The sequence below is a fragment of the Camelina sativa genome, chromosome 2 (genome assembly GCF_000633955.1).
Source record: "Camelina sativa cultivar DH55 chromosome 2, Cs, whole genome shotgun sequence".
In the NCBI taxonomy this organism is placed as follows: domain Eukaryota; kingdom Viridiplantae; phylum Streptophyta; class Magnoliopsida; order Brassicales; family Brassicaceae; genus Camelina; species Camelina sativa.
Window position 1 is genome coordinate 18849647 of NC_025686.1, and position 22324 is coordinate 18871970.

At 37.3% G+C, this 22324-nt stretch overlaps 3 protein-coding genes across 4 annotated transcripts in view; all 3 read right to left on the reverse strand.

The window, feature by feature from the left end:
- LOC104729431 (myb-related protein 308-like) lies at nt 5633-7330 on the reverse strand. Its single transcript, XM_010448370.1, has 3 exons — nt 7139-7330; nt 6827-6956; nt 5633-6484 (listed from the first exon to the last, which is right to left on the reverse strand). The coding sequence occupies exons 1-3, from the start codon at nt 7269-7271 to the stop codon at nt 5788-5790; spliced, it is 960 nt and encodes a 319-aa protein (XP_010446672.1). The 5' UTR covers nt 7272-7330; the 3' UTR covers nt 5633-5787.
- LOC104753990 lies at nt 16657-18855 on the reverse strand. Its single transcript, XM_010476158.1, has 2 exons — nt 17390-18855; nt 16657-17323 (listed from the first exon to the last, which is right to left on the reverse strand). The coding sequence occupies exons 1-2, from the start codon at nt 18853-18855 to the stop codon at nt 16657-16659; spliced, it is 2133 nt and encodes a 710-aa protein (XP_010474460.1).
- LOC104729440 overlaps nt 19671-22324 on the reverse strand; it is a 4754-nt gene continuing 2100 nt past the window's right edge. The window contains exons 2-3 of one of the 2 annotated variants that reach the window (XM_019236095.1): nt 20460-20914; nt 19671-20164 (exon numbers count right to left, since the gene is read on the reverse strand). In XM_019236095.1, the coding sequence (XP_019091640.1) occupies nt 19805-20164; nt 20460-20914 (815 nt within the window). In that variant the 3' untranslated portion in view covers nt 19671-19804. Of the gene's footprint in view, nt 20165-20459; nt 21120-22324 lie in introns of those variants that run through there. The other variant, XM_010448381.2, reaches the window with a different exon arrangement.

Genomic DNA, 22324 nt, shown 5'->3' on the forward strand with positions numbered 1-22324 from the left:
ACCTCTATGACCTGAAACACTCTAGAAACTTCCTATCCTGGAGGAGAAAACGACACTCACATGTGGTTAGAGGAAGACTCGACAGATCCATGCCTAACAGTGACTGGATCCTGGCTTACCCTTCGGGTAGAAGTGAATACCTTCGCTTCGAGGGTTCAGATCACCGTCCACTTGTAACCTCCTTCGACCCTGTCAAAAAACACCATAAGAGCTTGTTTCGTTATGACAGGCGTTTCAGAGATAACCCAGAGGTTGGAAATCTTGTCCTAAAGGCCTGGAATCTGAACCCGGTAGCCCCAATTGATCAACGCCTACACTCTTGCCGGGTGGCCATCATAAAATGGAGTAAGGAACAACTGCTAAATAGTAAAAAGGAAATCCTTTCTATTAGCGAATAACTCGAAGAAGCAATGTGTGATGATGATGTAAGTCAAACCACCATTGATAATCTGAATCAACAGCTTCTCTTGGCCTATAAACAGGAGGAGGAGTTTTGGAAACAACGTAGCAGGCAATTGTGGCTTACCCTTGGAGACAAAAACACAGATACTTTCATGCTGCAACAAAAAATCGAAGAGCCATTAATAATATCTCGGTCTTAGAATCGCCCTCAGGGATTAAAGTGTATGAGGAAAATGAGATCATCAATATTATATCTGATTATTACCAAGATATCTTTACCACTCATGAAAGAGAGAGAAATAATGTGGTCCAGGAAGCACTCTCACAATGTGTTACACCAGAGATGAACTCGATACTTATAGCTATGCCATCACCCTCCGAAATCAAGCAAACTTGCTTTGCAATCCATGCAGACAAAGCCCCAGGCCCCGACGGTTTCTCAGCCAGCTTCTTCCAAACAAACTGGGACACGGTAGGAGATGCTATCATTGCGGAGGTGCAAACCTTCTTCATCTCAGGTACCCTGCCACATAAAATAAATCACACTCATGTCAGAATCATCCCTAAAACAACAACAGCCCAGAAGGTCTCTGACTACAGACCTATTGCTCTCTGCTCTTTTTACTACAAAATCATTGCAAAACTCCTAGCAAAGAGACTCCAACCAGTGTTACATGCATGTATATCTGAAAACCAATCTACATTTGTCCCCCAAAGAGCTATGTCAGTCAATGTACTCATCACACATGAAGCTCTTCACTATTTAAAGACATCAAGAGCTGAGAAAAGATGCTTTATGGCTGTTAAAACAGACATGAGTAAAGCCTATGATAGGCTTGAATGGGATTTTATAAAGTCAACACTTGAAAGATTGGGATTCCATCAAACCTGGATCCGCTGGATTATGCAGTGCGTAACCACGGTCTCGTACTCTTACCTGATTAATGACCAAGCAAAAGGTTTGGTAACCCCGCAACGAGGGATACGGCAAGGCGATCTCCTCTCCCCTTACCTTTTCATCATATGCAGTGAAGTGCTGTCGGGACTGTGTCTGAAAGCACAGAGAAGGCAACCTTATCGGTATTAAGGTCGCAAAAGGAAGTTCCCGAGTCAATCATCTCCTCTTCGCGGATGACACCATGTCTTTCATCCGAGCTGATAAACGGAGTTGTAGCAAACTAAAGAGCATCCTGCATAAGTACGAGGCAGCATCAGGACAGAAAATTAACCAGGCAAAACCCTCTATCACTTTCTCTGCAAAAACCCCAGTCCCCATGAAAGAACTAGCTAAAGAGATACTTGCAATCCAAAAGGAGGGAGGACAAGGTAAATACCTCAAGCTATCTGAACATTTTGGTACAAAGAAAAAGGATTTATTTACCTCTATCGTTGACCGTATCAAGCAGAAAGCTCTAAGTTGGTCGTCAAGATTTCTCTCCACGGCTGATAAGCTTACAATGCTAAAATCGGTGCTTTCGTCTATGCCAACGTATACCATGTCGTGTTTCCACCTACCTGGATCACTCTGCAAACGTATACAGTCAGCTCTAACAAGGTTTTGGTGGGATACAAAGACTGAAAAGAAAAAAATGTCTTGGGTCGCTTGGAGAAAAATCACAAAACCAACAAAATTTGGAGGCTTGGGGATCAAAGATATCAAACATTTTAACAAGGCTCTACTGGCTAAGCTTAGTTGGAGATTACTAACAAAACCGAATACCCTCCTAGCTAAAGTCCACCTGGGGAAATATTACAAACACATACCGTTATTGGAGTGCATAATCCCATCCTCAGCCTCCCATGGGTGGCGGAGCATCTGTATGGGTAATGATCTACTAAAATCCAACTTGGAAATGCTAGTAGGTTCGGGTGCCTCTATCCCAGTATGGAGAACCCCTTGGCTGTCTACCTCCACTCCTTTAGCGCCTATAGGACCCCCAACTGAAGCGTCACAACACCTCAAAGTTGCAGATCTCTTCCTACCAAATACCAGAGAATGGAACCTGGATCTTATCAGACACATCCTACCATCTTATGAGAAGGAAATACTACTACTAAAACCAAGCCAAAGAGGAGCAGAGGATGTTTGGGCATGGTTACCTACCACAGATGGAATCTACACTGCCAAATCTGGCTACTTTGAGTCTACAAAATCTGATGACGACCCTCCAGAGGCTAACCGAGATTGTGATAGTAGCGTAGATCCGTTTAACTGGCAAAGCAACATTTGGTCCCTTAAGTCATCCCCAAAAACCAAATTGCTCTTATGGAAAGTTGTACAGAATGCCCTCCCGGTAGGTTCAAACCTCCTACATCGGACAATCAGTGACTCAGCTAAATGCCCACACTGTGATGAAGAGGAAACGACCCTCCACCTTTTCTTATAATGTGGTTTTGCACGGCGAATCTGGTCCCTTCTCCCAGTAAAATCCCCATTACAACTGGACAGTATAACCTCAACAAAGGAGGGAATCGAAAAGGCAAATAGACTCATCTGCTTACCTCCAACGGATATAGGAGCTGGACCAATCTCCCCTTGGCTCCTTTAGATGATCTGGACTTCGCGGAATGAACTAGTTTTCAGCAAAAAAAGGATCCCTGCGGAGGAAACTTTGCTTCTTGCCTTGGTAATAGCCAAAGAATGGTAGAATGCTCAATCCTTTTCAGCAAAAAAAGGATCCCTGCGGAGGAAACTTTGCTTCTTGCCTTGGTAATAGCCAAAGAATGGTAGAATGCTCAATCTCTTTCGCTTCCGACTCGCTCATGCTGGTCCAAGCCCTTAATCAGAAACTCCAACAGAAGGAACTTCATGGGACTCTCTCTCACTATCTTCTCAATTTTTTCTGCTCCTTTAATTTCATCCCTTGTTTATAGAATCATCAAGCCGATCAATAGGCAAAGGATGCTCTCCTTTTGTACAAACAATCCTAATTTTAATTGAAAAAGCGTTTTTAGTTCAGGAAAAAAAATTAGATCAAAAAAAAAATAAATAAAGCAAAGATTGACTATATATCTCATCTCACTGTATGAACAGTTTTATAAATTTAGTTTGGAGTCTTGAACAACCTTGACTATATATATGTATGATGTATCCACTAGTTAGTGTATGAATCTCATACACCTTTTCTTCTAGTGAATAATTATTTAAATCTACCTTTTAGGTGTCGTATTATTCAATGCTTTTTGCTTATTTCAAACTAAAACATAAGGGAATACAAGTCGACGATTGCTTTTTCTTTTATGTTGAAATTAAAAACAAAATTTCTATGAGTCTATATGACCAATTAAATTCAATCACTATTATGTCATACTCCACCAATGTGTTCTTAATCATCAAAATTCAAGATAGTACAAGTATAGGGAAGTACGTACAAGAAGAAGACCTTTTAGAACTAATTAAAAGTTCTTCGATTTTAAAACAACAATTAAGTAGACACAAGAAAGCCAAGATAAAGGGTACAGTACTTAGCTTTTAAAATACTAAGAGCCTGATTGATTCAAATGCTGCAGTTGCGGTTGCGGGTGATTGTGGAAGCAGACGATTGCGGTTTCAAGCGTTATTAAGCGTTTTGAACGATTGGTTTAGCTGTTTAAAATTGGTGCGTTTGCGGGAGGTTTACGACTGGTTGACCAGCGGGTGCAATAGCGGTTGAAACATAATAAATGTGATTTATAATTATATAAATGTTTTAAAATATCAAAAATTTTATTAAACTTGATTTATAATCAAAATTTATTAAAAAATACTAAAATAATTATTTGAAAAACAAATAAATTTCATAGTGAAATAATTATTACTTTATGCATTTGGCTTTTTACCAAAACTTTAATCAAGTAATTTGATAAATGACTAAACATATAGATTTTCTTTCTTAAATCTCACACACTCAATAAGTTCTGTAGGGCAATATTTGCATCGGTAGTAATGATCAAACGAGAGTTGAGAAGAGTCACTCGTGATTTGTTTTTATATTTTGCACAAATAATCTTATTTTCTTAAATTTCTGATGAAATGTTATATTTATTTAGATTTTTCTGAACTTATGTGCGATGTGCCATTAAATTTACATCAAGTTTTATGGGTTATTGTTAATTGAAATCTTATTTTCTTCCAATTGTTTATTTTTTAATATTCTCAATCGTATCCGTACTTCATTTTCTCCTATCTTTAATGAATAAAATAGATAGGTAAAAGATATATAAAAAAGTATTTCATTATCATTGATTTGTTTCAAGTTTTTTCAAAAAAAAAAAAAAATTCCTAACGCAAACGCCCGCAACCACAAATGCTTGCGGGAAGCAGCTTTTAGAATTCAGTGATTTGAAGCGGTTGGGAGCGACTGAGAGTAGTTTGTGTGATTGGTACCAATCGCTAGCAACCGCTACTACCCGCAAACGCAGCGTTTGTGGGAGGTAGCGGGAGAGCCAATCAACACTTAAGTATGTATGTAATCCACTTACGCACTTGTCAACCATTTTATGACCTTTTGAGACGAAACAAATGGAAAGGTCTTCGACGTTGAGAGAAAAAAATAGTATAAGAAAATGCACAACAAAGCAAAGATAAATGACACAATAAGCTCTAAAATAATATAATATGTAACAAATTTCTATATTTAGGGGTTACGTTTTAATTCTTTATTGATTGATAGATCCCATATAAATTTATAAATAAATTATGACTGATTTTGAATTAACATGTTTTACCCATACACATTTTAAATTTAATGTGGAATGATTTATTGTTATTATTTATTGGATTTAATAAAAATCTATAGGCTATGTGATGAATGATTGGAGCTATATTATTGATGTCACTAGATTGCTCAGACTTTGTGAAGATGTGTTTTTTCTTTTCGGATGATTGGCTTTCTCAATGATCTACCTAGATGATAGTGCGAGCGATACAGAGGAGTTTGATTTTTGTTTTCTTTCTTCTCTAGTTCTTTGAAGTGCAAATGTTCAATGGGATTCTTTGGCACGAAAATCTCATGCTAACCGTTTAGTGTTACTTTTATAAAAGCTGTTGACAAAAAAAAAATTATGAACCAACGAAATCCTTATGAATTTTTGAGAGTAGACAAATAGAAACTTGTAGAAAAACAACTAGTAGAATGCACAAACAAAGCCAAAATAAGTTGTACACTAGCTAGCTACTAAAATATTAAGTACGTGAAACACTTCACAGACTTATCAGCCACCTTAATTCTAAAGACCTTTTATGTAAACAAATTGAAAGTTCTTCGTATTCAAAAAGTAGAAGGAAAAAAGAATTAACATCACAATAATAATAGACTAATCTCTTAAAAGTACAAAAGTATATGTAACACAATTACAAACCCCACAAAAATAAAAATAATCCAAATAAGATCAAGAAATAAAACACTATGATAGATTCAAGGCATTATTATTATGATCATGATGCTGATGAAACATCAACATGTCGCTACCGTAACTCTCTCTATCATCTTCGCTTCCACCATTGACATGAAAAGTCGAAGACGAATTCAATGGTGTCGAGCTGCTCGACGAAGTTCCCAGAAGCATTGATGAACTAAACTTCCATCTGTCCTTAAAAGTCTCACCGTCGTTAATTTGGTCGGATACAAATGCGGCCGCTGAGTGGTTTCCGAGTTGAGGGACTTGGTTACTAGATGGATCACCTGAACCGGTATAACTGAGATAGTCTCCCAAGTATTCTCCATTGTTTTGCCATTGAACCGGTGGTGTTGATGAGTTGAGCAAACCAGTGAAAGTGGTTTGGTCAGTGTTTAGGTCGGTTTGAAGCTGTTGGTTTGGTTGGTGATGTTGGTATGATTCGGTCTGCACGTTGTTGAGGTGATTCAAGATATCGGGATTAATATTTGAAGTAGTGAGGTCAAATGGATTATTCATCGGTTGTGACATAGATTTGAACAGTGATGAGGTGAGAAATGAAGAGAGCTGGTGAAGATTGATTCGGGGACAATGAGTCACCGGATCAATCCCCATTCGTAAGAGTTTCTTTTTTATATGTGTGTTCCAATAGTTCTTTATTTCGTTATCTGTTCTTCCCGGCAAGTGAATAGCAATGGCGGACCATCTATAGAAGAGAAAGAAACTGAGTTAGATTTCAGTTGATATCAAAAAGAGAAGTATAATTAGCTTTGACTTGCTAAGATACTAGCTGCGTAAAGAGTTGAAGATTGCAAGCTTAGCTTTAGACAGTTGACCTTGATATAGTGTTTATGATATTGTCTTTTAGTACAATTAAATAAGTATATGCAAGTAATATTATAACACAATTGTAAAGACATGGAAGTCCAAATGAAGTAGGTGTAAGTAGTGGAAAACTAGGTCATTTCACTTAATTTAATCATACATATTAACATTTATACACTAAAATGAAGAAAAGAAAAGGAAAATTGAATTAAGATAGACTAACTTGTTTCCAAGAAGACGATGGAGTTGAATAATGGTTTCTTCCTCTTGAAGAGAGAACTCTCCCCTCTTGATATCGGGCCTTAGATAATTCGTCCATCGCAATCTACAACTCTTCCCGCATCTTCTTAACCCTTTTCAAGATTCACATGCATATATGATAAGTACCATAAATTTTACGTTTTAATTGTAATTAAACACTAATGTTGACATTTAGATGATATAACATGCTAATCATTGTTCTTAAACTTTAAACGTAAACGTAAATACAAATCGCAAATTTAGCTATTGTTTGCTTGGTGGGGTAGAAATTTACCAGCGTTCCTGGGAAGGGTTCGCCATTTTCCGGGACCGTGCATTTGAATATAGCCGACGAGCTTCTCGTCTTCCTCTGGAGTCCATGGCCCTTTCTTCACTTCACTTTCCTCCGAGCTTGAAGATTTTCCCATCTTTTTTCCAAATGTTATGTGTGAGAGAGCTAAAGAGAGAAAGAGAGAGAGGCTAATAACTTTATGAACTTGATTACAAAGAAGTTATGGTTTTTACAAAGAAATATATAATATATATGGAATATGCAAAGTCAAGTCAAGATGATTTGGTACCGTCCTTCCATCATCTATCTAAATACGTGTCTTTTCTTGATGAAATACGTAGAAAAAATAAAAGGAACGACAGCTTATTATGTTGACAAAACAAAAGCTGGTAAAAATTGCTTTCTATTTTTAAAGTCCTTATTAAACAAACAAAGAGCATGAGACTAAACCCATCTCTATTAACCCTAAACTAATTAATTTCGATGGAATGAGAACACGTGGCGTAATCTGGGTGGTGTATGAAGACGTATATGTCATATAGATTTGTGAGGAAGGTTCCATTTGTTTTGGTCCTTTTGTCTCAAATCATCAAACAGTTTTCAAGATAGCTAAGTTTGTTTTCAAGATGACAAGATAGCTATGTTGCGTGTATGTTTAGTGTTTTACTCATTAGTCATCACTATACAATTAATTTAATACTAGTATGTAAATAGTATAAATTGATATACACATGCATATACATAAATAGACAGACGAAACATATAGAATTTTTTTGACCAACACGTGGTTACTGTTTACATTCAATGAATATGTTTATTTGTAAAATTTTGATAACAGAAAAGGATTTGCCCAAAAAGAAATAGAAAAAAAAATCAATGAAGTATGTAAAGAATGACTCTGATAGAGTAAAATACTTAAGTTAAATAAATGCAAATGGATCCAAGTGTTATAAATTTTCAGAAGCAAGCTATATTATTGTGCTGCTTGAATTTTGAAATCCGATCGAAGTGCTTGAAACTCTCAGTTTGAGTTGGGCATCACACCAGAGTTTCTATATTACATAACAAGTAACAACAACAATAAGTCAATAACTGATAACCGTAGACATGTATTTTGTTTTTACTAAGTTAGGTAAATTAACGAGAAAGCGTTGTAGCAGTGCAACATACGTAAAGAACAAGGCATGTCAATGGTCAAAATACATGTGTAATTGATCAAACAATAAAATATAATTTACATGTGTCTGTAAGTGAGTGAGTGCAAAATACCGCCTGGTATCACTGAATTGCAAGAGACTTCGGTTTCAATCCGAAATGGATGATTTGACAAGTCGATTAAGGAATTTTGATTTGATATTGTAAAACTTAATTATTACTATTTCAGATCTTTTGGAATCTATATTGATCTGTTATCATAAGATTTATAATCAATAATTTTTTTTCCGATGTATAATCCTATTTGTAACAATAAAAAATGTAAGATATCAAAAACAAATTAATAATGATAATTACCAAGACGACAAAAAAAAAATCCAGACAATCTGGTCAAATATTATTTAATTGTCAAGTACTAAATTAAAGGAAATGCTGTAAATTATTATTGGTAGATTATGTTATTGCCTGGTTCTATCTACAACAATCCCAACAACCCAATATTAAAATTTAATTAGCACAATAATTTGTCTTCTTAGGAACATTAAATATAATCGCTGTCATAGAAAATTTTGACGAACACAACAATTGGGACGTACGTCGTTTCAAATTTATTAGTTTTCCTTTATAATTTGCAACTATCAATTATGCAAGTCTTTTCATAACATAAACTATCAATTATGTAAGTCTTCCGCATGTCAATTCGTTAACCAGCTACCACTTTCATTTTAGTTTTTATAAGTTTAAAGTTTCTTCTTCTTCTTTCGTATGAATTTCTATTGTTGTTCAAGATTTTCAAACTTCGTTACATCATTTGCTTGCTCGTCCTTCTTTCTCGATTTTATTAATAATAAATGTTCAAAACGACATTTAAGTTTGTTCTAGAATATGCTCAAACACTACAACTGATATATGATCCGATCGGACGAACCGTACTGATTGAAAAAATAAAGAACTACTCAAATAGTTAATGTTATATATAACAGTCCCTCTCATTTTGCTATACTTTAAGTAGCAAAAAGTTGCATATCTACTTCGAGTGTATATTTTATGTAATATTATTATGCATTTTAATTTTTAATTTTTAGTTTTCGCATGTATGCCGACCATAAAGATAAATACATGAAATATTTATATACAGTATATATATATATATATAAATATGAAAAAAGATAAAGACATGAATTGAAATTAATGATCGAAAAAACCTTGCTTATTTATCTTTCCAATTTATTTTATACTATTAAAAACTAATAAAAACACACACACACACACACAAAACTGACGTAAATAAAAATAGAAAAAGAGAGGAAAAAGACTTAGAAATTTGGCAAAACAAAATAAATAAATAAAAAAGAAACCAGACCTAACGTTTCATGGTGTAAAATATATCCACGAGGCATTGAACACGTACAAATGTGGTAGCAAGTAAAACTAATTAAATAATTCTCTCTTGGATTTTTCTCATATTCAGATATCATATTCTTTTAGATTATCTTTAACTAAAGTTAGGATTTGTTAAAAATTATGATTAAGGAGTAGCCTTTAAGAACTCTGCTGAATTGGTAAGTTTGATTTTCACTGTACTTTTGTTTCATTAACAATTATTTCTGTTAACCTCATAAATTTGAAAATCTGAGCTAAAAAAAAGGCTACAGGACTATAGCGCCTTCCAAGTCGAACCAGTCATCTTCATTATATATACGGTTTGACGGTTGTAAGACGTCGTCCCACGGACTTAAAGAAAAAACTACAATAAAAAAAAAATATAAATGATTTAATTTGCATCTAGAGACACCATATCCATATTGAAACAGTTATTTATATTATTTTAATTTGAATCTAGTTGCGAGACATTTGTAGTAGTCGTCGGGGACTCGTCGCATGGGCTTTATATAAAATTATGTATGATTTTCCTTTTGTAAAAATTATGCATAATATTTTTAGATTAGTTAGATAAAAACTCTTTGTATAGTGGATAGAGTTTTAATCGAGTATCTCTAGTTAATGGTTCAATGTAACTAACATTAAGTTAGTAATTTTTTTTTCCCCTAACTTTTTTTTTGTAATCAAATATTTTAGAGACAGAAGAAAAAGGTCCGTTGACATGTTTCTTTCTATGAATTAATTCAGTTGTGCTGCGTGGATAATGTTGTACGAGTAGGACACGTTCCAATAACTTTCACTATGTTTCAATTATTATCGTCCCTACAAAACTTAATGAATTAACTATTGTCAATTTTTGGGCAAAAATAATCGATTCGTTTAGAGACTATGGAAACAAGAAATAGATGTTGAATAGTCGTTTTTATTGATCAAATATCAAGCTCAAATACAAGAGTTTAAGGCACAACGAGTTAATTTAAGAACCCTAGCAATGCTTTGGAATTGAGTCGTGTGGCTGTGTTTTTGGTCTCTTGTTCTGCTCTCGATTTCATGTCGTATTGTGTTGATATCGCTCCCTTTTTATAGAGAAGTCTCTTTACCCTAATCCTCATGGGATTTGGGCTTGAGTCACCGCCTCTATATGAGATAAGGTCGTTTTGAATATTCTCTTCAAGAGATAGACTCGAATATCCTCTTAATGATATTGGTAGCCATATCCCGTTTCGGCCCGTATTGACTCATTGCTTACAGTTACGGCCCATGTTGACTCAACGTTTACCGTTACGGCCAGTATTGACTGAATATTCTAGAGAATGCATAATTCTCCATTATTCATATAATATATCATAATTATAATAGAATTTATCTATTATAATTTACATGATTAAAATTATGCCCAACAGTTTGCCCCCACTCTCTATTTTCTTAGTAAGAATTTAGAGAGTAGTGTAGTCGAAGGGTATTATTTTAACAAGGCATAGTTAATAAAGTTTCATATATGACCAATTGAACTACGTACCTTAGCTATTGAACTTGATTCCGGTGTTAAAAGAACGCTTGAAACGAGATGGCGAGAGAGATATGTCTTCATGAAAGTGGGACATGAACCGGGTTTTCCAACCAATTGGTTTGTTGCAGGTGGGAAAGGTTATGCGTCGTGTGACCATCTGAATTCATGTGAGACTAACTCGTATTTTACACTTGCCTTGCATGTGTGTAGACGTCAGGACCAAACCCGATCCCGTAGGTAGAGCTGGTGCTTTCAAGGTGTTGAGTCGCCAGCCATCTTATCGCACCGTAGAGTTCCTCACTAGCAAGTTTGCTTTAGAGAACACTACTATCTGGGGTTAGATAGCCTGTTCCATTTGATCCATTGTTGAGTTTCACCTTTTCGTTATGAAAGTCGCTGATGTATCTTTTTCCCTACTAACTTTATTCTGATTTCTTCATATGCTTGCAGGGTTTGACATGTCGAATGGCCAGCCAATTCACACATCGACTGCCTTTGCACGTTTCAAGACAGCTTCAGGGAAATTAGCGGGAGCCAATCTATGTTCTTCACTTCAAGCACCAACTAACTCTGTTGTTGCGGTTGTACCTCCTTCTAACGGGTCATTGATCAACCCTGATGCTTCATTGGTTGCCGAAGAGCTGAAGTCCAAGATTCTCGCCCATGACTTTGAATCGTTGGCCACCGCTGGGATTGCCTCCACTGTTGATGAAGCTTTCTTTGACCTTCTCAAGGTACTTTAGCTATTAGCTAGTCAAATTATGACATTGGAACTCGCATTTTGACTCTCTTTCCTTCTCTTCTTAACGTTTTGGTGTTCTCATTTTTTGTAGACGATGTCATCGTTGCACCTTGCTGAGAAGAAGCTTTCATCTGAGCATCAAATCAAGCCAAGTCTGAGGCGTGATTTGAGCAATGAGAAATCAAAAACTGCTTCGGCTCACGAGACCATTGCCTTCAAGAACCGTGACATCGCAACTTTGGAAGCCAAATTGGTTGAACGTGACCAGGCCATAACTGACCTTAAAGCCGACAATGAGAGATCATTTGGTGAGAAGGAAGTGCTTCAAGATGAGATTGTCTCTCTCAAGAAACGAATTGAGGTCCTAAAGTATGAGTTGTATTTCTACTTGAATGGGGCAACCATCATAGCTCGATGGGAGGCATTGCGTGAATGCCTGCTGGGGGAGCATAAGAAATGGGATCTAGGTGAAGTGGATATGCAGTACCAAACCGTGATGTGGAGTCAGGCACTGTTTAAAGGGATGACTCCACCTACTTTTGGGGATTCCCTTGCTCAGATTGGAGTTAAAAGCCAGGTTGACATAGAACCCATTGCTCCATGACCAACTATTTTCTTCCCTCGTTATGACTTATTTAGCTCTTGTCTTCTAGTTCTAGTAGAACATTGTCTTACTTAGGTCGTTGTAGTGATCTCATTGTTGGACGCCTATGTAATCCCTTTAGCTGCAGTTCTGCCATTGTATCAATTCGACTTGACTTTGCCATTTGTAATGTTAAGCAATGACACCGTAGTGATTAGACATAACATTTTTTTTCCTCAAAGTCGATGCTTTGATATGGCTACGTACGGGTTCTATACTGGTTTTTCCATGGCAATGTTGCCATAACCAATCTATTAAATGGGATATGCATTCGTTCCACATTGGTTTGATATTGCCGGTTTCGTGTTAGCCAATCCGGTGAATTGGCTTCACACCGACTTTGAAACGATAAAGTTTTTGTAACCAAGTTACTTGAATCGGCTGCAACTTGAATTCATATTGGCTCCAATCCTTAGAATTGGATGCGTGGTTGACTCTGTGTTGGTCTGTTCCGTCATTTGGCCAAACCCACTTTATTGAATTGGCTGTAAACAATGTGGTCCCTAACCAATTTTTTGAATTGGCTCCACATTGACTTTTAAATAGACAATGTGGTTCCTAACCAATTTCTTGAATTGGCTATACATTGCCTTTATATTGGCTTTTAAATGACAATGTGGTTCCTAGCAAATTTCTTGAATTGGCTACACATTGCCTTAACATTGGCTTTTAAATGACAATGTAGTTCCTAGCCAATTTTCCGAATTGGCTATACATTGCCTTTACATTGGCTTGAAAATGACAATATGGTTCCTAGCCAATTTCTTTAATTGGCTACACATTGCCTTTACATTGGCTTTTAAACGACAATGTGGTTCCTAGCCAATTTCTTTAATTGGCTACACATTGCCTTTACATTGGCTTTTAAACGACAATGTGGTTCCTAGCCAATTTCTTTAATTGGCTACACATTGCCTTTACATTGGCTTTTAAACGACAATGTGGTTCCTAGCCAATTTCTTTAATTGGCTACACATTGCCTTTACATTGGCTTTTAAACGACAATGTGGTTCCTAGCCAATTTCTTTAATTGGCTACACATTGCCTTTACATTGGCTTTTAAACGACAATGTGGTTCCTAGCCAATTTCTTTAATTGGCTACACATTGCCTTTACATTGGCTTTTAAACGACAATGTGGTTCCTAGCCAATTTCTTTAATTGGCTACACATTGCCTTTACATTGGCTTTTAAACGACAATGTGGTTCCTAGCCAATTTCTTTAATTGGCTACACATTGCCTTTACATTGGCTTTTAAACGACAATGTGGTTCCTAGCCAATTTCTTTAATTGGCTACACATTGCCTTTACATTGGCTTTTAAACGACAATGTGGTTCCTAGCCAATTTCTTTAATTGGCTACACATTGCCTTTACATTGATTTTTAAATAGACAATGTGGTTCCTAACCAATTTCTTGAATTGGCTATACATTGCCTTTATATTGGCTTTTAAATGACAATGTGGTTCCTAGCAAATTTCTTGAATTGGCTACACATTGCCTTAACATTGGCTTTTAAATGACAATGTTGTTCCTAGCCAATTTTCTGAATTGGCTATACATTGGCTTTACATTGGCTTTAAAATGACAATGTGGTTCCTAGCCAATTTCTTGAATTGGCTACACATTGGCTTTTAAATGACAATGTGGTTCCTAGCCAATTTCTTGAATTGGCTGCACATTGCCTTTTAAATGACAATGTGGTTCCTAGCCAATTTCTTGAATTGGCTACACATTACCTTTACATTGGCTTTTAAATAACAATGTAGTTCCTAGCCAATTTCTTGAATTGGCTGCACATTGCCTTTTAAATGACAATGTGGTTCCTAACCAATTCCTTGAATTGGCTACACATTGCCTTTACATTGGCTTTTAAACGACAATGTGGTTCCTAGCCAATTTTTTGAATTGGCTACACATTGCCTTTACATTGGCTTTTAAATAACAATGTAGTTCCTAGCCAATTTCTTTAATTGGCTACAAATTGCCTTTACATTGGCTTTTAAACGACAATGTGGTTCCTAGCCAATTTCTTTAATTGGCTAGACATTGCCTTTACATTGGCTTTTAAACGACAATGTGGTTCCTAGCTAATTTCTTGAATTGGCTACACATTGCCTTTACATTGGCTTTTAAACGACAATGTGGTTCCTAGCTAATTTCTTGAATTGGCTACACATTGCCTTTACATTGGCTTTTAAATGACAATGTGGTTCCTAGCCAATTTCTTGAATTGGCTACACATTGACTTAACATTGGCCTTTAAATGACAATGTGGTTCTTAGCCAATTTCTTGAATTGGCTACACATTGCCTTTACATTGGCTTTTAAATGACAATGTGGTTCCTAACCAATTCCTTGAATTGGCTACACATTGACTATTTTGTCATAACCAAATCATTAATGCCGTGCTCGTGACATAATCCAGGTTCGTGCCCCAATTCAAGCGTCTCATAGCTCATTTATTGTTAGCAAGTGTTTTGCTGTCAAGTTTGCTAAGTTTTGACCCGACCATTAGGTGATTACCCAGTTTTGCTGTCAAGTTTTGCTGTCCCGTTTCAGGTGATTACCCAGTTTCTGCAGAGAGCCTATTGTTCATGTGTTCATGTGTCAATGACTTCAATGCGCAATGTGTTGAAAAGCAGGTCACATAGACCATAACTCAGTTTTATTAAAACCATTGTCTATAACTTGAGACATGTAGTGTTAACCTTTGGAAAACTCAAAAACACCAAAAATAAATAATTTAAAACCAAGAACCAAATTCACTAAAAGTAGTATTTCTTCAGATGTAAGGCATTCCAGCTGTTGGGAAGGGTTTTTCCTTCATTATTTTGCAACTTGTATGCTCCTGAGCCACGCACTTCGACGATTCTGTAAGGGCCTTCCCAAGTGGGACTGAGTTTTCCAGCTCCTTGTTCCATCGTATTTTGAAAGGTACGTCTTAAGACCCAATCTCCTGTCTCGAATGTTCGTGTTCTGACATTTTTGTTGTAGCTCCTAGCCACTTCCTGGTGATAACACCAGTTTTGGATTTTTGCTGCTTCTCGTTTCTTGTCTAATAGATCGAGTTCGAGACTCATCAATTCTTCATTTTCCTGCAAGTTAGGGTGCTCGGTACGTGCCGTTTTCACGCCTACTTCACACGGAATGACCGCTTCCATCCCATACACAAGTGAAAACGGTGTTTCACCAGTTGATGACTTAGTAGTAGTACGGTAAGCCCACAATACGCCTGGAAGCTCTTCTACCCAATTCCCTTTAGCCTTTTCTAACCGTTTCTTCACAATTATTTTGTTTGAAGATTCGGCTTGACCATTGGATTGCGGATGCCTTGGGGTTGCGAAGCTTAGTTTTATTCCCTAATCATCGCAGAAGTTCTTAAATTTGTTACATGCAAATTGGGGTCCGTTGTCAGTGACAATTCCATGGGGCACCCCGAATTTGCATATAACATTCTTCCATATAAAACTGCTGACTTCTTGCTCTCTGACTTGGCTAAACGAATCTGCTTCTATCCACTTTGTGAAGTAGTCAGTCACTGCCAATAAAAATACTTTTTGAGCGGGTGCCGTTGGCAATTTCCCTATTATATCCATGCCCTACTTCATGAATGGCCATGGTGAACTGATCGTTTGCAAGTTTTCTGGTGGTAGTTTTGACATATTAGCAAATCTTTGATATTTGTCACAGTGGCGAACGAGTCGTACAGCATCCTCGTTCATCGTAGTCCAGTAATATCCAGCTCTTTTGGCTCTTAACACAAGACTTCGAGAGCCTGAGTGGTTTCCACATTCTCCTAAGTGCAATTCTGCCAAAACTGTTTGAGCTTCAACCGCCGTAATATACTTTAAGTAAGGCCCAGAAAATGACCTACAGTATAGTTGTCCCCCGTGGAGAATAAATCGTGCAGGTTGCTGCTTAATCTTTCTGCATTCAGCACGATGCATTGACAGCACGCCATCTCGAAGATAGTTGAGGATTGGATTCATCCAATTCGACATTTCACCGACTGTCATGACAGGAGACTTCTGCGGTTCCACTTCTGGTTCTTTCTCATGAGGCGCCAGCGGTGGATTCTGTAATTGCTATAATTGTTGACCTTTACCCTTTAAGGTAGTCTGATAACACAAGCGTGAACTCTCTTGTTCCCCTGCTATCTCTTTCACTCCCCATGGGGTGGGAAATTTGATAATCTGGTGTAGAGTCGATGGGACAGCACCCATGTCGTGAATCCAAAGGCGCCCCATAATGGCATTGTAAGCCGAAGCACAATCCACTACTAAAAACTTCGTGTGTTTGTTAACTCCCTCAGCATACACTGGAAGTGTCACTTCACCAACACTCTGCTTGACCTCGCCACTGAATCCAACTAATGGGATAGATTTTCGTGTCAATCCTTTTTCGTCGAGACCCAACTCTTTATATGCTTGCATATAAATGATGTTGGTTGAGCTTCCGTTGTCGATTAATATCCTCTTCACTAAGCAATTAGCCACTGTCAATTGTATGACTAACGCATCGTGATGCGGGGTTGATACGCTGCTCTCACTCATTGCAAAAGTTATTGTGCACTCTGGCATGTCGCCTTGCGTAGCTTGCCCTTTGCTTTGAGAGTTTTTGACAGCTCTGGTGTTTCTTTTTGCAGCTGAATGAGTTATCCCACTTATTTCCGATCCTCCAGAGATAACATTGATAACTCGATCATGTTTTGGAGGTGAAACCGGACCGTTGGCAATTGCGACTTGTTTGTTGCTTTCACCATCCAATCGATTTCAGGTTTTGTCAGACATGTATTCTCTCAAGTATCCTTTTTTCAACAGCTCATTCACTTCCATCCTCAATGAGATGCAATCTTCTGTTATGTGGCCGTGATCATTGTGGAATTCACACCACTTTAAGGTGTTACGCTTGTTGTCAGGTGCCTTCATCTTTGGAGGCCATCTCACGTTTTCACCCATCTCCTTCAATACACCGACCAAGTGTGCATGTGAAATTGAAAGGTTACTGATATCTGGCCATGTTGATGACCTTGGTTTCACGTCGTCTGCTCCGCTCAATAGTCGATGCGTGTTCCTTCTTCCACTCTTACCGTTCTCGTCCTTAGGTCTTTGGTAAGGCTTGTCATCCCTACTTGACTTTTTGTTTCTCACAACGCGGGAATCAGACCGTGGCGAACGTCGTTGGTGATAAGCCGAGTCTTCTTCCCATTTAATCTGAGCCCATGCACGTGAGAGTACATCCTCCATCGTCCTACATTGGTATTTGGTTAGCTCTTTGTATAAGTCGCCATCTGGGAGTAAACCTCTTTTGAACGCCGATATGGCAGTAGATATGTTGCAACTCGGTATTGACACTTTCTCCTTGTTCAATCGTCCCACATAGGCACGTAATGACTCATCTCTCTTCTGTCGCACCTCATACAGATCATCTGCTATTTTTTCGAGGTTCCTGCTGCTTGCGAATTGTTCAACAAAAACATCTGTCAATGATGCAAACGAATTTATTGAGCCGTTTGGCAAGTTGGTAAACCACTGAAGCGCAGCTCCCGTGAGACTTGAGCCAAAACCCTTGCACATAGTCGCCTCCCTACACTCTTTCTGGATAGCCGTCGTGAACATTCGTTGTTTGTATTGAGCTATGTGGTCATCCGGGTAGGATGTTCCATCATACTTCTTCATTGTTGGTAGCATAAATTTTCTCGGCATCTCAATGAGTGCGATTTCATCAGAGAACGGTGTATCAGCATAAGAGTGCAAGTTGCTTTTCCGAATCGGTGGAGCCACTCCCGGTAGTCGTTGAATCATAGCTTCTACTGCACCCAGTCGTTTTGTGATCAAAGCTTCCAAGTAAGCGGCTTCAGATGACTTGGTATATGGCTCATGTTCGATTCCTGTTATGCCTGGTGTGTTGACAACTCCTTGTTGATCCAAGTTGTCTTCTCGGGTAAGGCTTTCACGTGCCTGCCTTGTGTCAAGGTTTCCTCCGCTGTTCACATCCTGACGAGGAGTCTCCAGCCGAGCATCATCCGTTGTGGGTGTTTGATTATTGGTTCTAGGCATTGAGTTAAAGTCTTGCATCCGATTCACGCCGCGAAACCTAGAGCTTGCTTCGGTAAAAACTCTCCCTGCTGTCATCAGCGAAGCGTTCTCCTCCCGTAGTCTGGCGTTATCGGCCTCCATCTGCGTCAGCTTCTGCACCGTCTCGTTCATCCTGGCAGTCAGAGCTTCCAGTTGATCGGCGACAGTCGCTTCGACATTAGTCGTATCACTTCCGTTTCCTGTCATCTCACGTAGTTTACTCTGCCCCTCCTTCTAGCGCCAATTGTTTGGACAAAAATAATCGATTCGTTTAGAGACTACGGAAACGAGAAATAGATGTTGAATAGTCGTTTTTATTGATCAAATATCGAGCTCAAATACAAAAGTTTAAGGTACAACAAGTCAATTTAGGAACCCTAGCAATGCTTTGGAATTGAGTCGTGTGGCTGTGTTTTTGGTCTCTTGTTCTGCTCTCGATTTCATGTCGTATTGTGTTGATATCGCTCCCTTTTTATAGAGAAGTCTCTTTACCCTAATCCTCATGAGATTTGGGCTTGAGTCACCGCCTCTATATGAGATAAGGCCGTTTTTGAATATTCTCTTCAAGAGATAGACTCGAATATCCTTTTAATGATATTGGTAGCCATATCCCGTTTCGGCTCGTATTGACTCATTGCTTACAGTTACGGCCCATGTTGACTCAATGTTTACTGTTACGGCCAGTATTGACTGAATATTCTAGAGAATGCATAATTCTCCATTATTCATATAATATATCATAATTATAATAGAATTTATCTATTATAATTTACATGATTAAAATTATGCCCAACAGTCAACATGCAGCGGATTAACACCCCACAAACCACAAAGATAATGTCGTGGTTATATTTTATAATTTTGCATCAGAATTATTGTTTTTCCGTTGACAACATCGAAGTTGGAAACATCGGCCAAATAAAAAACGATGTTAGTCAACTATCACCTAAAAACTAATCAATTAGTACAATACTATATCCTAAAAGTTGAGTGGGAAAGCATAACTTAGAAGGAAAGAGAACTGAAAGATTTTAAACAAAGCAAAATGCCTATAAACGAGAGTGACAAATTTCCAATAATAAACCAAATATGAACGAACACACAAAAAGGGTAAATTTCATTTTCTCAAATAAATTCAGAATTTTTGTTTCTTTTGTCAAATCTCATCAGGCAATTGAAATCTCTGCGTACCGAAAATTTGAAGAGATGTGTTCTGTAGAAAAACAGCGACTCCACATTTAGCACTGTTGAATCCATCCCATACCGTGAAATGAGCCGTCCCTGATACAATCTTCTTCGGCGTCAAATCTTTGACGTTGCATAACTTTTCTAGCTTTCTCACAACGTAGTCATTGGACAAGACTCTTCCTGAGTTCTCTCCTCGAGGACAATCGTTTACTAAACCATTCTCGTATAGCGCAACCATTATATCCATCCCGTGCGAGTCCACTTTCATCCTCAAAGGTCCTGTGAGAGTTACTTGAAGGGTTTCTGAGGTTGGTCTTTGGAATGTGGCCTAATAAAAAAAAAAAACAAGATAACAGTTTCACTGATCTTGATATCACAATATAACCATGAAGATGTTGATAAACCATAGCCAAATTCATGTTTATGTTACAACAACATTACATATACAAATTAGTGAGTGTAATGCCTTGGACACAAAGTCTTGTGTTACGCTACAAACACTCATTGGTCTTGAACCATTAACGTTCATGTTAGTAAAATAACACATAGTGTATAGTAACTAGTAAGAAATCAATCATATAGATTCCATGCATCAACATGACACAATGTAAGAAATTACTCACCCGAAACGCCGGAGAAGGAAACCTAGGAGCTTCAACAATAGACTTAAGCAACGTCTCTTCTTCATTCCCAAGAAATTGAACACGACCTTGAACAACAAACTGTGGAGTAAACATCGTATCTTGATTCAACGCCTCGATATAAGCCTTTTGCCTCACCGTCCACTGACTCGATCCATACGGATCTTTCCATCCAACATGATCCCAATAATCAACGTGAAAAACCAAAACTATCGCCGGAGAACCACTAGATCCACCATCTCTTCGAATCTTTCCATCGAAATCACCGCGACCAAGACGCGAGACGAGCATCTCTGCCTCCGGGGAAGTTTTACATCCTTGAGATGAGAAAAGCTGAACAAGAACAGGTCCATCACCTACGGGAACATCTGAAGCTACAACAGCCGCGTTGTGACCGGAAACACCTTTCCCGGTGGTGGTGGTGGAAGTTGAAGATCCTCTGACGCCAAAACATGCGAAAAGACGAGGCGCCATTGGAGGGAGAAACAAATCAGAAGATATTCAGAAATGTTTCCCCAACAAAAAAAAAAAGGTGAAAATGTTCAGAGAAACATTGAAATATTGGAGGAAGAGACAAGTTTTAGGCTAATGGTGATGAGAGAAAGGCGGCAACAAGTGTCTTTAGCCAATATTATTCTTCTCTTTTTTGGCCTTTGGTGGCAAAAGCTGTAATTTGTTTGAAGTTTTGTTGTTGTTGCTTTGGGAGGAAGAAAGTGTTGGGTGACACGTCGTCATATGAGTCCATGACAGGTTACCAAATCTTTCAACGAACAGTCACCTCAATAGATAAATCAAACCGGTTGGTTTAATTTCGGGTACAAAATTGAACCAACAATTCTACAAACCCAATTGGATTTTTGTCACATATCATTCTTAAGACATAAGTTGTTATCATTTATTTAAGATTAATATGGGGACATTCAATTGATTCGGATCTAACCGATATATTAATACTCCATCCAATCAAATTAATTGTCGTTTTAGATTGTTTCACACAGATTTAGAAAATAAATTTATATTTTATTATACACTACTAAAATTCCAAAATATTTAATACTAACAATTGATCCGCGCTACGCGCGGTAGTTAGATTAAGGTGTATTCTAGATTTTGTTGTGTATTATTTTTTTTGGTTACGTAAAGCCATATTTACGTTTGTTTTTGTATTTGATTTTGGTTGCTATATTTAAGAGTATTTACGTCAAGCCATATTTACGTCGTTTTATATATTGTTTTCGTTTATGTTGTTTATTTTTTGGTCTTCCATTTTGTATATTGACGTTTGTTCATAGGAAGTTTTGTGTAGGTTTTAAAATAATATGTGTTTAATAGCAGTCACCTCAATCAATGTTTCATACTCTGCAGTAGATATTGCAGGAGTAGTACGATGCCAAATTCTTGTTATAGACAAACGGATAAATAACAATAGCAAATACCTATTTTCTACCGCAAGTGTTCCACATGCATGAGTTGCAACAACAACTACTACTACTAAATCAACTAAATCAACAACTTGTATAGTCAATATATTTGATATAAATGCGATATTAGTTATAGAATAATAATTAGTTAAAGCAATTGTATTGTGAATTTGGTTCAGAATAATCTTTGGGAAACTTTTGAAGAAACTAATAAGACAATTGAGATAAATAATTAAATACTATTTAACTTTTCTAACATCATTTATTTATTTGTTTTTTCCATAATATTTTTTATTTGGTAAAGTGAGACTGTAATTACTTAATCTAACCACATTTTTTATTTTAACTATTCTATTTTGTTTGCTAAGAAACTCTAAATTATTTACCCAAGTTAAGAAGTATGTAAATGGAAGTAAATAAAACTGT

Excerpts from the sequence above, each read along its gene's own strand:
- LOC104753990 (XM_010476158.1), bottom strand. The coding sequence starts at position 18,855 with ATGACAGGAAACGGAAGTGATACGACTAATGTCGAAGCGACTGTCGCC. Across the intron at positions 17,324-17,389 it reads AGGATGGAAGTGAATGAGCT|CAACAAACAAGTCGCAATTG; the intron begins GTTGAAAAAAGG and ends GGATGGTGAAAG.
- LOC104729431 (XM_010448370.1), bottom strand. The coding sequence starts at position 7,271 with ATGGGAAAATCTTCAAGCTCGGAGGAAAGTGAAGTGAAGAAAGGGCCA. Across the intron at positions 6,957-7,138 it reads AACCCTTCCCAGGAACGCTG|GGTTAAGAAGATGCGGGAAG; the intron begins GTAAATTTCTAC and ends AATCTTGAAAAG. Across the intron at positions 6,485-6,826 it reads CATCGTCTTCTTGGAAACAA|ATGGTCCGCCATTGCTATTC; the intron begins GTTAGTCTATCT and ends TCTCTTCTATAG.